The sequence below is a fragment of the Mus caroli genome, unplaced genomic scaffold, assembly GCF_978045245.1.
Source record: "Mus caroli unplaced genomic scaffold, Mus_caroli_1 scaffold_6, whole genome shotgun sequence".
NCBI classification, from domain to species: domain Eukaryota; kingdom Metazoa; phylum Chordata; class Mammalia; order Rodentia; family Muridae; genus Mus; species Mus caroli.
The window spans coordinates 54171202-54185486 of record NW_028227261.1 but is presented as its reverse complement, the minus strand read 5'-3'; the positions used below and the strand labels follow the sequence as shown (position 1 = coordinate 54185486).

Sequence of the window (14285 nt, the reverse complement as noted above, 5' to 3'; positions counted from 1 at the left end):
TCGGGTACTCACTGGCTGTCATGGGACCCAAGGAAAGCGTGGACTTTCCTTCTTAAATACTCCAAATGTCACAGGAAAAGTGAGCATTCAGACGGTAAAACCCAGTGCAGAAAATCACTTTGCCTTCTACAAAAGGCTTTTCCTATTCTCATCTATCACAATGGTAACACATCTCTAATGCAGGACAGGTTCTAGCTTACTCTGAAAGATAGGAAACTATCTGCATTTTGGGAAAGTGATTTAATTAGATACAAAATACAATAGGCTAGAAATAATGGCAGGAAGTCATAATGTTGTAGTAGTAGTAGTAATAGTAGGTAATGGTAGTAGTATTTATTAAGCCTTTCCTGTGAGACGAGAATTGATTTTAGAGCTGGAGAGATGCTCAGGGGAAAGGAAGCTTGGTGATCTAGAGCGTGCACACTGGGAGGCTTGCAACCCATAGCTCCAGTTCCAAGGACGCTGATGCTCTTTCCTGGCCTCTGCACTCAATGCCAGCCACACATAGACCTATATTAAAAAAAAAAATCTTTAAAAAATCATTTAATTCTCACTTCAACTGTATTGTAATGGAAAAATGCTCCTTTTCTATGGGAAAAGTAAGACAGTTAGGTGATTTGGTCAGAGCCTGAGGGCCTGGAACTCATGACTGAGTGGTTTGGGTTCTAGACCCTCAGTCTCTATCCTCATTCCCCAAAGTGGAAGGGTGGCGCAGTTTGGCACAGTCAGGGACAATCCAGTACAGTCCGGAATAATCCGGCCCAGCCCAAACTCACCTTTACTCAATAGCCTCACTGCAAAATGTGGGTGGCAGATGCTGTGAGGAGAGAATGTTTGGTTGCGGGTATGAACGACGAGAGACCCAGCTCCTGAACATCTCTATGTGGACACTCACCATGGAGCTGGTAAAAACGACTGAAGACTCACCTTACAGGGGACAGTCAATCCTTTGAGTCTATCCACATATGTAATATTTTATTCTTGAGATAAATAGATTATGGAGCAAGCTGTTACTTTTCATTGAATATTTATTATTTATTTATTTATTTATTTATCAATCAAGGTATGATCTTACTGTGTATCCCTGCGTGGTCTGAAATTCACTGTATAGACCAGGCTGGCCTTGAACTCACAGAGATCCACCTGCCTCATGTTCTGGGGCTAAGGGTATGTGCCACCATACTTGGCAATTGTATTTTCTTTTTATTTGTGTGTGTATCTGTGTGTCTGTGGAAGGCAGAAGAGGGCATCTGATCTCTTAGAGTTATAGACAATTGTCTTCTGCCCAACATAGCTGCTGGGAATCCAACTCCAGTGCTCTGAAATAGTAGCAAGTGCTGTTGAACATTAAGCCATCTCTGCATCCTCTATGAATCAGTCTTGATCTTGGGAAACAGCAAGATTAGGCTTGGCTTTTACAATATTTCCCCCCTTTCCAAATCCTAGGTTCTCATCATTAATGTGTGTGTGTGTGTCTCGCTAGTAGCTGATCTTGATTTCTGTTGTGTTTTCGTAGGTGTGGTCCACCCATCTTTTTGGTTTTGTTTATATAGAGTCTCTCATTGGTTGAGAATCTTAGTTTCTCCTTTCTCCACTTCCCCAGTGCTGGGATTATAAACTTAAACCATTATGCCTGATTTTCTAACTCCCCCCACCCAACTCCCACTTTGATGCTAAGGCTCAAACTCAGGTTCTCCTGCTCAGGAGGAAGCCTTTACCAGGAACCCTCTCTCCACCCAGCCCTCCACCCTTACTAGCAACACAGGTAACTTTCTATCTTCTATTTCTGGAGTAAAGAATACTTAGTGTTCCTTTCAGTTGCATGCATGGGAGGAACCAGGCTTGCAAAAGCACAGAATAGAGCTGTGCTTGAAGACAGGCCAGTGCGGCGACAACAGGAAACATTTATGTGCTTAGTATAGATAGCTATGTTAAGTGCTGTTTAATTATTTCTTTAGCTACAACATACTAGTCATATGCTAAACACTTGGCAGTGCAGAGCAGAAATATCTTCATGGGGAAGTGAGCTTTTAAGGAACCTGTTAGAGTTAAGTTGGTAGATGTTCCAAGTTAGTCCCCAGACTCTCTAGTTTTTAGACTGTTATAAATAAATCTAGACAGTGTAGAATCCTGTGTTCATTACATACCAGTTTTGTAGAAATATTAGTAGTTATTCTGATTGATTTATTTTTATGTTAAGTATAAAGCTAAAAAATAAAATAATATGGCCCAGGGGTGTGGCTCAGTGGTACATCCCTTGATTACCATCTTTGAGATTCTTGGTTCCATCCCAGAAAAGCAATACGTGGGGGGAGATGCTGTCTAGCCCATTCATGCTTTGCAAACTTGGGAGATAGATATCCAAAAATACAAAGGCATATGTGTCAGTTTCTTTTCCACCAGTATGTCTGCAATTCTGATGTCTAGCAAAAATAACCCAAAGTGCTCCTTTTGAAAATAACAGTTTTCACTTTCAGACCATACAACAAGCATCTGCTAAGGCACGTAACGGACACTAGACGTTTGTGCTCCCTGGTGGTCAGTGATGAATTGAGAAAGTACAGAAAGAGATTATTAAATGCCACTGGAAACTATTTTGTTAGTAGATTTTAAAAGTTATGGCTTCAGTGAAGTAACCAAAAATAGCTCAAGACTTGCATGTTTGAAAGTAAAGAGCCTGTGTTTAAAATCATATTTCAGCTTTTCCTGCTACCAATTCGAAGTTATTATAAGCAAGCAATAGCTCTGGATTCTGCTTCTGGCCTTACTGCCCCTCAGCAGATGGGAGCACACTGGACGGTTAGTGAAGGGATGAGAGGATCTAGCACCCTGCCTCTTTGATCTCTTCTGACTCCTTCTCTACCCATGAGTCTGTGCGATCTTTGAAGAAGAAAATGGTTGTCAAGTAGTTAGTTTGTTGAGTTTAGGCTTATGAGGAGCTGGAATTTTCAGGGAACTTTGGGTTCCAGATGATCTGGATAGAAGGCTCTTAATTGCTGTCATCTGATTTTTGTGTCCTGATGTGATCAAAATAATAACAGCAAGAGACAACTGTGTAAGCCAACAGGCAGGTCAGGCCGGCACTCTGCCTGTGCCCTGTCCCCACGCACAGCACACATGTGTACTCTTTCTTCTCCTATCACAGGAACATGTCAGAGTGCTTCGGAAAGGTTTGTCCTCTTAGTTTATCCAAGGGCTAGGAGAGGAAAATGGTACTTTTAAGTCAACATTTTTATCTGGTCTTTCACCTGAGCTGAGGAGGGAGCCTTCTGAAATACTATCAGGCGAAAACAAGCTTTGGGTGTTTGCGTCTTGAGACTGAACACAGTTCATATCTAGATTGTGGAGGCCTGACACTCACACAATGCTGGGGGACTCTTTCAGAATAAAACATAAATCACAAGTGGACAGCTAGGCACATGGACTTGCAGAGCCTTCTTCAAGAAGAGGGCCCTACTGCTAATTAACTTTGTGACAGATCCCCTCTGATAATGGCTGTTTTTCTTGCCTACAACTATGAAAGAAAAATGAGGGGCGAGGCTAGAGGATGGAAAGAAAATCTGGTATACTTCTCTTCCCAGACATCCTTCAAGCCAGCTTGAGGAGTTGAGTTGAGGAGTCCTTTCTCCTTGTTCCAAGGTAAACGAGAAGAAACCTGGAAGTGCACAGGACATAGTTGCTGAATAGATCTGGCCCTGGCTCCCTTATCCCCTTTAGCCAGCTTTCATAGCCACAGCTCATCCCGTGCCAGGAGCGTGCAGAAATGCCGCTCCGCCCGCTCTGGGTACACAGATGGCCTGCCATCAACAGATTCCTTTCCCCCTCCTACTGGAGTTACAACCCAGTCCACCAGGTCGATCAACCCAGGCGTCTTTCACTTGCCGAATCTTCCAACAAAGACCAGCTGAGTTACATGAAATGGGCGTGCCTGGCTCTCTCTCCAAGGGTGCCTGGTCTCCAAGACACCTTCTCCCCTCTTTTTTTTTTTTTTCTGAAGCACGGCCGCGCTGACACACCCCTCCCTCCGCGTTGTCGTGGTCCCCTCCCCATCCCGCCCCGCCCCGTTTTCCGCTTTCAGCCTCCTTCCCTACGACTCTCCCCTCCTTTACTCTCTTCTGTTTATTCCCTCCCCCTCCAGCCACTCCGGGAGCTGCCCGGCTTTTGCCCGGCTACACCTACACTTCCTCGGCGCTGTCCAGCCTACGGGTGGCCGGGGCCGGTTGGGTGCGCTGTGCCCGGGGCGGTGGCTGCAGAGCCCTTCCTGGTGGCCGCTCCCTTCTTTCCCTCCTCTTCGCGTCATGTCGGGCACTTGATTATTATTGTTATATATTTTTTTCAACCCTCTCTTAGTCTGTCCCGTCTTCCCCTCTCCCTTCCTTTCCCAGGTTGATTTTTTTTTTCTTCCCCCTCTTCTCCGGGCTTGCCCATGAGCCTCCTCGGGAGCTACCGGAAAAAGGCCAGCAGCGATGGTTATGAATCTTTGCAGCTGGTGGACAGTCACGGGGACTCGAGCGCACGGGGCGCGGCGGCTGGCACGCAGAGGGCGACCGCGGGCGCGGTGCGTAGTCCCGCCCGGCAGCCTCCGCACCGCGCCAGCACCACGGACAGCTCAGGTAGCGGCCGCTGTGGCGCAGTCCTTCGGCCCGGTGCACATCCTCGGTCCAGGCTAGGAGAGGCTGGGTTGTAGGCCATGGCATCTAATACCACATGGTGTAACGTCTCTAATTTCTTTGGTCCAGGGAGCTAAGAAACGTTAGATCCGTCTGGAGGCTCGGTGACATTAGCAAGCACCTCTTAATCTCCCTAGGTTGCTGAATGCACCAGCTGGGGGCGGGGAGATGAGGGAAGGGAGGGGAGGAGAAGGGAGGGAGGGGAGCCAGGGGAGGGTGGCACCGGGAGGCGAAGTGGCTGGTTTCTCCGCCCAACTGTCTGAGCCGAGGTGAAGGAGAAATGCTTGGTGCTTTTGCTGTTTGCAGACCGCGTTTATACCAGTTGTTCCCCTGATGGCTGCTGTTATTTACAATTATGTAAAGCTCTGCCCAGTCTAAACGATCCTCTAGGGTTAATGTTTCCTTTCTCCCAGGGAAGGCTTTACCTGGGATCAAGAGCCCCGTTTAACAACACAGCCCTTACTGCTTTACACAATGCAATTTGTTTCCTCTGTTGTTGGCTTTGATCTTATCCTTTTGCATGGTAAAATTTCTTAAAGCTCCTCATATAGGGAGTTGGTTCTAAAGTTTGTATCTGTGTTTGCAAGTCTCAGAAAAATGTTTTAATGAGTTACAGACCTCTCAGACTCCGTGACAGTTAGCAATTTGTGTATCAAAACAGTCATCCAGGAATCCCTGCTGTCCAAAGACTTGTGTAAGGGCTGTTTGTGTACTTTTCCAGGATGGGAACCACAGGGGCTGGCTCTACCTTTGTGGCTTTAATACTGGGGCAGCTAAGGACTCTGGTGGGAGTCATGTTGGGATGAAACCAAGTAGGATTTTAATCTTTGACTTTATAATCACTTGTGGATTTTAATTGTGTAATGTCTTTCCTTGGGCTATCATTTTCTATTTCCGTCTTCCTGAAAGTGACATGAAATACTATCCCCAGATATTTGGTTGTTCTAGTTTAAAAAGGAGTTTACTAGTTAAGCTCTGGTTTAGATCAAAGAGGGTACTGGTGGGAGGTTCTCTCGGGTCGCCTTATATACAGTTAACATTGTTCCTAGTGGGACAGGGTCTGGGAAATGATGCTATGCTTGGTTATTTGAGCTGTGCCTGTCTAGATCTATGGTACATGAATGCTATTTATCTTCTGGCTCTCCTTCAAATCTTTAAGTGATTCCTGTACTCTGACCCATGGTCATTTGAGGAAACACTGGGAAATAGTTGAAATGAACCCTTTCCAAAATGAGTGTAGAGAAAGCAGCTCCATATGAGGAATGTGAAGACAGGAGTCCATGAGTGGTTTCTCAACAATCACTTCAGGAGTGGGATTTGTTTTTTTTTTTAAGTATTGATACAATATAGGAGAAACGCATTTTTATGGGGAAAATGTATTTCCTGGGCCAAGTGATGTCCAAACACAGGATTAAAGTAGAGAATACAGTCTTTTGGGCCTCTGGTGGGTTATCATTTGGTAGGGACAACCATTCTAACACAGAAGACTTAGTTAGGTCCTATAGTTCTGAGGACTGGCCTTTTCTCCCCCTATCAAATCAGGTTTTTCAGTAGGTGGAGAGAACAATGAAATGCCTTGTTAAACTGTGGGGGTGGGAAGAAGATACAGTTATGGTTAAAGTACTGTTGCCAGGTGTCTCTTCAACTTCATGGAACTCGTGCTGTTTCCAGAGCCCCCTCCCCCATCCCTCTTCGAGGCTCCCTGTCACGTCTGTTCTCTCCTGCATCTGCTGAGGGGAGTGCCTTGGCTTGGCTGCAGCTGGCTGGTACAACTGATGACTGGATGCATATTTTCGATTGAGAACATAGTTTAAGAGTGATAATGTCTGGTTTGGATGAGGGATTAGATTCTGAGAACCATATTTGTTTCCTAGTGCAACTGTATGTCTTGCCTAAGTATAGTCTTTTGTCTAAGAGGCTCAAAGTGTGTAGCCCATGCTGTGTAACTGTATCCATTTGTTAGGGTATTTAATTAAACTCATAGATCATTTCTAATGCAACAGTCATCTGCCCATTTATCCGGTTGATTGTGTATGACATGGTCTACTGGATAGTAGGTTGGTTCATGGGGCTTTGTTCTGACAGGAATGTTTTTGAATTGGAACAATACGTGGCTGTTCCTGTAGAAAATGGAAAACTTAGTCTCAGTAGTTAGTACCTTACACGCGTGTGGCAATTTATACAGAACTCTTGGACACTTACCTTATTTCCAAGAATGCTGTCACATAGATAAGATAGTAGCACCTGTCTGTGTGCCCTGAGACTTGGGGAGTGGAGCCTCAGAACTGTTGTTTGCAGCTGGAAACCCTGGGTCTGCTGTTCCTCAGTTGCAAAAGAGGAAAAAGAGGAAAAGAGGAAACAGGTAGACATTCTTAACAAGCAGCTTTAGCTGAAGCACAAAGCAATATGGCTGGAGTTGCACATTTTCTTTACCCTGCTGTTTGTGTGCTCCCTAATTACGGCATGAGATGATGATGATGATGATGATGGAGACTTGCCTAATGAAAAGGAACTACCCAGGGACTCTAGTCTTCTTTTTTTTTTTCTTTTGAAAATTATTGCCTTTATTCAAATTTTTATTTGTGTGTATCTGTGTGTCTTTAATGTGCTTGTGTGTGTGTGCTCAAGCGCCATATATGGACATAAGAAGACAGCTTTCAGGAGTCAATTCTTCCCTTCTACCATGTAGATCCCAGGATTCAAGCTCAGGCCTTCAGGCTTGGTAGCAAGCAATTTTATCTCCTGCCTCACCTTACTAGTTTTGTTTGGTTTGGAGATAGGGTCTCAAAGCATAGCACTGGCTGGCCTAGAATTTACTGTGTAGATAGATCAGGCTGGGCTTAGATATGGCCTCAGCTTCCGAACTCTGAGATTACAGATGTGCCGTCATGCCATCGGTCTTCTGGGCTGAGTTTTCTTCCATTGAACTAAAATGACTTTCTGTAGGCACAGTGCCAACTGATTGTTGAAATCCAATAATGTTTTCTACTTTGATTTTCCATCTGTTTTCAAAGGAAAGAGAGACAGCTGTTCTGAGGACTGTAATAATTTTCTAACTCAACAGCTTCTTAAGTGTTAGAGTCCAGAGCAGTCTCCCAGTGATCCTGCCAGGTCCCCGGCGCTGGGGCTGTCCCACTACACTGCTTGAGAAACTTCATATTTCTCTTGTGTTTAATCTGCCTTCCAGGGAAGGTTGAACTCATAAAACCCACAGAAGTCAAATTATTTAGATTGAGCCGATTAAGTCCAAACCAAGTTCATACCTATAGGCTATAAAAGACAGTCCTCTTAAAATCTGGAATATATTAGTGAAATTGAAAAGAATAAAGATAATGAAGTTTTATGATTTGAATCTGAAATGTTTCTCCTGGACTCATGTGTTAGATAGTTGGTGCTGTTTGGGGAATGGGGGAGGATTTAGAAGGTACTGGTTGTCAGGAGGAAGTGGGCCACATGGGTACCTTTCATGGCTCCGCCTTTGGTGGTCTCACCAGGGCCAGCCCTTTCCTTCTCTCCACTTCCTGGTTGCTATGGAGGAAGGGGATCTGCTCCCAGCACATCCTCCCTGCCACGGTGGACCGAAACCACTGAGAGGGGGAGCCTAGATAAAGCCTTTGCCTTTTTAAGTAGATTATAGCAGGCATGTTGTAACAGTGACGAAAAAGGACTAACACAGGGAGAATGCTAAAATACTTATTAAAATTGAGTGGGAAAATTTGTTTGGAAATAAAAGTTGACTTTATTAAATACTATGTTACGAGTATTTAAATGTGGTATTTACATTTTAAAAAATTATTTATTTTGTGCACACGAGTACATGAGTACACTGTCTCTTTCTTCAGACACACCAGAAGAAGGTGTCGGATCTCATTACAGATGGTTGTGAGCCCACCATGTGGTTGCTGGGAATTGAACTCAGGACCTCTGGAAGAGCAGTCAGTGCTCTTAACTGTTGAGCCATCTCTCCAGCCCAGTAATTACATTTTGACCTGTGTTTTAGTGTCCTGAAATATATATTTGGATAACTTGATACTTCATAGAAGTAAACACATAGGTAACAGTCTTTTGTAGTTAAGTCCATGTAAGGACTTTATAATTTGGAGGCACATTTCATCTGTAACTTATTCAATTGTGACTAAATATGCACTTGTTAAGGGGTAGATAATGAGCCAAATATGTTCAAATTTCCAATGGTGAGGGCTGCCAGACATTTTACACTTGGAAAGAGAATCCTAGGAGCTGAACTTGCCTGGATGTGAGGGCAGTGGCTGTGATATCTTCAGCCAATTGATCACTGTGGTTGATGTGTCTGATCTGTCCACATCCTCCCTCACCTCTCCATGCACATCCTTCTTCACATGGCTTGTCAGCTAAAGAGGATAACCTCCCTGATAGGGGAGGGCCAGTCTTTGGTCAGAGTCAAGGATATACAAGCAGCTGCATGCTCCTGATGGAGCTTCCAAATACGCTGTCAAGGAGAGCTTCCGAAGCACAGCCTCGTAGCCCACAGAACACACTTTCTGTCTGTCTATCCACAGAACATATTTTCTGTCTGTCTATCCACAGAACACATTTTTTGTCTGTCTATCCACAGAACACATTTTTTTTTTTTTTTGTCTATCTTTGGATTGCTCTGGTCAGCAGAGTCCTTTCTGTGTTGGGAGGAAAAAATAACCTTTCTGTTCTTTAGTTACAAGACAAATTCAATCCCTCTTTTACATGGTGACTTTTGACGCTTTGGGAATGGAGATTTCTCTTAGTGTGGTCTCTTTTCTAGGCCAATCAAATTCACCTTCTTCACCTCTTTATTTTCTACTCAAGTCATTTCCATATTATTATTATTTTATTATTATTATATTGGAGAATAATTCATAGTTTTGATTTGACATAACAGGATTTTCCCTCAATTTTTTTTATTATAAATGGCTCTGGAACTCTTGGTTTAAAAAAAACCGTAAAGACTACAGATGGGAACACAATGAAACAATGGAAAGTAACCTCTCTCATCTCTGGTCTCTTCTGGCTCTTGCCTCAGAGTCAACCCTTATGCCTGTTTCTGGGGGACCCAGGTAAAAAAAGTCAAATTTGGTGGCACACATCTGTAATCACGGCACTCTTAGAGACAGGAGGCAGGACAAGTAGCTTGGAGCAGACTGTGGCAGAAACAAAGTGGAAAGAGAGAACCAATTCCTCAAGGTTGTCCTGTGGTCCCCCTCCCCCCAGGCATGCTATGACAAGGGCATGCCTGTACTCACGCATACAAACAATAAAAAATTAAAACGTGAAATTTTAAAGGAACATTCAGCATGTAATTAGCATGTATATAATATTTGTACATAACATTAAAATTGTACAAAAGTGCAATTCAAATTTTATTCAAGTTATACATGTGTTTTATAATAATCAGTAATGCTTAATGGTAGAATGGATATGATTCAAGCATCATGCTAAATACATATGGTATTTTTTTAACCTTCATAAAATTTATGTAGGGGAGAAATGACAATAAATGCAGGCAAGAGTGTAGAGAGAGAGGAAACCTTATTACCACTTGGTAGGAATATAAACTGGTATTGTTACTATGGAGATCAGTGTGGAGGTTAGAAGCCTAACAGCAAAGCTATCACATGACCCAGCTACACCACTCGTGGGTATAGATCTGAAGGAATGTAAGTCAACTCACTACAGAGATATTTGCACAGCCATGTATTGCTGCGCTATTCTTGTGTGTGTATGGATGGATAAATGCAGATGTGTACATGTGTGCATGCTTATGTTGTGGTCAGAGGACAACCTCAGATGTCATTCCTCAAGAGTCTTCCACCTTTGGGAGCAGGGTCTCTCACTGGCCTGGGACTTGACTAAGTTCCAGAGAACTATATGTGGGGTGGTAAGGGAACTAGCAAGACAGGGAGTCAGGTCATGGGGCATAGCAGTATAGGGAGGAACAAGACAAAGTGTAATATGTATGGAAATGTCCCAATAAAACATTTCTTTGTGTGCTGGCCAAACAACTTGTGAAAATGTAGTCAAGTTCCAAGCCAGTGACTAACTTTGTCTCTTCTTTGTCCCTTTGCTATTGCATTTGCCAACCTGCCCAGCCTTTTTTTTTTTTTTTTTTTTGAAATGAGTTCTCGGGATTTGAATTCAAGTCTTCATGCTTGTAAAGGAAGCACTTCACCAACCAAGTCATCTCCCCAGCCCATATATTATTCTTGATAGCTATGACAGAACCAGCCTACATGTCCATAAGTAGATGAATGGATTAAAAATTGTGACACCACACACACACACACGCACACACACGCACGCACGCACGCACACACACACCATAATATTATTAAGTTGTAAAGAAAAAGAAAGTTTGTTGTTCATTTTACAGGGTGATTTTATTACACTTTAATGGATGGAACTGAAGACCATCTTGTTAGGCAAAAAGAGAGTCAGAATCAATGTAAACATTGCATGTTTTCCTTCTATAAATGTAGGACGTGAAAGGAAAAGGTGGCCTGTGATGGGGAGGGATGCTTAAAAGAATGGGTGGTGGGAAATAAGAGAGGACAATGGCCAGGGCATCTTTGACATGGGATGAGGTAACTAGTAAGACTGGGAGAGGGGTCATGGGGCAGTGCAGTAGAGTGAAGAATGAGAAGTAAGTATAGTATGTATGGAAATGTCACGGTGAAAGCATTTCTTTGTATGGTAACCAAATAGCTAATGGGAAAAAAATGCAGTCTAAAATAAAAAGAAGCTGCTTAAGGTAGAGAACAATGGTTCTCTCCTTCGTGCATTTGAAGTAACTGGGGTGCAGAGGGGTTAAGCTAGTTCTCTCTGGTTATGTAGGCTTCCCTTGTTCTTCAGGGAGCAGAACACTAGAGAAATGCCCTTCAGACTGCAAAGGAAGGCTTGTGGTGAGTTTTCTTTGTCTGCCTCTTTCTCTGAGGCAAGGTGGGGTAAGTGATTGAAGGAACTGCAATGAATGTGGTTGTTTTTCACGCTGAAACTCCTCCACCATGACAGATATGTCGTCCTTATTTACATATAACATAAAGGATCTTTAAACTGCAGGGATGGTGGAGACCGAGCTGAAGCAGTGTGGGATAGGGCTGATTAAGCCTTGAGAGGACACTTTGAGACTAACATAATTGGTGTAGGTTTCTAAGATTTATGGAATAATATCTTGCCAAGGAAAATGGATCCCTAGTGCTCTCAGGATGAAAGCCACGATGTTCTGAACTGGACTCGGGCAGCCCAGTGTGGGGTCTCTGAGCACTGCCCGGCAGCACTTGCTGTTGATCCAGACTGGAACATGCTACCCCCTTCTTCTAAGCTTTTGCGAACACTTGCCCCTTAGCTTTGAGCATCCTATTCCTGAGCCATCTGGATACTCCTTCCTATCACTGCTTCTACCCTTCACATGCTTTTCGGTTCTGTGGCAGCCTGTGGTGGACAGGGTCCCAGCGCCCCATCGGCCTGGCCTTCCCTGAACGGCCGGCCGTGATGCACTGCCTGGTCTGCCTCTTGTTGGGCTGTAGGCAAAGTTCAGAGGGAGGCCTAGTCTCAGCCACCTTTGTATTCTCTTCGCTGCTTGCCTGACGAATACTTGTTGAATGAAAGGAAGCATGGACAGATTCTGAATTTTTAAAAAGGGCATTTATAATGGAAAGTGCCCAGCCGAACCTAAAAATAAGTCTACGGCTAGATTTGATCAGAAATGAGGCCAGGCTTAAATGAAATTGTGGCAGAAAGCTCGATCAGTTCAATAATGAACATTTTTTATGTGCAAGAGTCCAGAGAGGGAAGATGGTTAAGCCACATCCAGACTCTCAAGACCTTCCTAGTGTAAAAATGGAGTAAACCGTTTATCTGAAGACTGAGTTCTGACCAAAAAACTGCAGCCTATCGTTTGCCTTACAATAAAGGTGGCTTTTTGTAAACAGAAAAATAATAATTTAAAATACCCTTTCCCCCTCCCTCCCTCCCTCCCTCCCTCCCTCCCTCCCTCCCTCCCTCCCTCCCTCCTTCCCTCCCATCCATATCCCCACTTTGCTGTTTCTTCTTTCACTTTCTGTCTTAGTCAGAGATGACTTTTATCCACAAACCTGAGTATTTCTTAGTCATTAGCACGGACTTTAAATCTTCACCATTTTCACGTTTCCTACTAGAAGTTTTGCATCTCACTCTTGCTATCCACAGTCAGGCATGGCACACTGTTTTACAGTCTGCATTGCTCTCCAGAGCTACCTTCTTTTTTCCTTTTTAAGAAAAGCTGGGACTTTGAAGTAAATAAAAGAATCCTGGAGATAAAATTATGTGTTTCTTTCCCGCAAGATTTGTAAGTTAGGGAAAACCTAAATCGCGGTTCCTTTGCATGAAACCATTCTTCTTGAGACTTAACCTGGAAAATTTGATGGAGTAGCCCAGTGTCTATGGAGTATGTCCTTCAAGGTCCAAGGAATGAGAGAATTTCATAACTTGTGCCAAGGGATCTGGAAAATTCTTCTGCCTCTATTTGCTTTATATCACAGGCCCGAATCTAGATCTAAAATATCTTATTTCAATGATTCATCCAGATATAGTATTAAAGGGCATTAGAGATCGAGACTAAATGAAAAATGCATCTGTGTGTAGTAGTAACAGTTCGACGCCACCGCCAAGGACATAACCAGCCTACTTATTGCATGAGTGGAGTTAAGTCTGCATATGCAGAAAATGACTGTTAATGCTCTGCAGGGTGGAGCTGCTCCTGAGAGCTGGCAGGAGTGTTGGTGTGCATGGGTAGCCACCTCCCAGAGAACTCTGCTGGGGCAGAACCCACATTAGAATCGGGAGGTGAGTGTGCAGGATAGTAGTGGACTTGCCTGAGAATGCTGAAGCTGAGCAGAAACACGCACACATCAATGGATGGAGAAGAGAAGGAACAAATACCACCAGACCAGGAGCTCTCTTGTTTCCCACTGCCAGGCCAGCTGGAGCTGCTGCCTTCCCTGAGCCCACACGCTCCCCAGCAATCTGCCTTCTCCTCTGCTCTGACTCTAGCTCTGCCCCTTCTTACCCAGCCAGCTGGCACTGCCCTGGTGTGGGTCTCCAGTCCCTTAGGTTATCATCTAAACTACCTCTTGAGAGTTCTTAAAGGTTACACTGGCTTCCAGCCCACCTCTGCTCACCCTACTTACTAAACAGAGATTCCCTAGGCCCAGGGCTGATAGGTGGGGATGCCAGTACTGCGTTTTGTGGCACCAGCTGCAGGTGCAGGGTGGCTGGCTGCCCTTGGTTTACTATCTCTAGGTGAGCATGGGGCTCTGCTTGCTTCCTTGCTTGGTGATGGAGTTACAGTAAGAAGAATCAGACACCAGAGGAAGATGTATGATGATTATTGGGAATACGGATTCTTGGTTTCTATGGGAACAAACCCTGATCCTAGAGGTTGTTAAGGACTGATTACACCAATCATTTTTTTGGCTCTATGGACTTTGTGGCAAAATCTTAGTGGGATAGATGTTCTTATTTCTCTTTCTTCTAGTTCTTCTTTCTTTCTCTCCATGCTCTATGGTCCTTGCCTCCTTTTTTTCTTCCTCTTCCTCCATCCTTCTCCATCTTTGGCATTCTCATTTC

The 14285-nt window shown here is 44.0% G+C and overlaps 1 protein-coding gene across 7 annotated transcripts in view; it reads left to right on the top strand.

Annotated features, from left to right (window-relative positions):
* The window catches only part of Dnajc6 (DnaJ heat shock protein family (Hsp40) member C6), a 147534-nt gene that overhangs the window by 50046 nt on the left and 83203 nt on the right, over positions 1–14285 (top strand). For 2 of the 7 annotated variants that reach the window (XM_085839160.1, XM_021160529.3), the window contains exon 1: positions 4405–4613. The exons of the other annotated variants lie outside the window; for them this stretch is intronic. In XM_085839160.1, the coding sequence (XP_085695286.1) occupies positions 4427–4613 (187 nt within the window). In that variant the 5' untranslated portion in view covers positions 4405–4426. Of the gene's footprint in view, positions 1–4404; positions 4614–14285 lie in introns of those variants that run through there. 7 annotated transcript variants of the gene reach the window in all.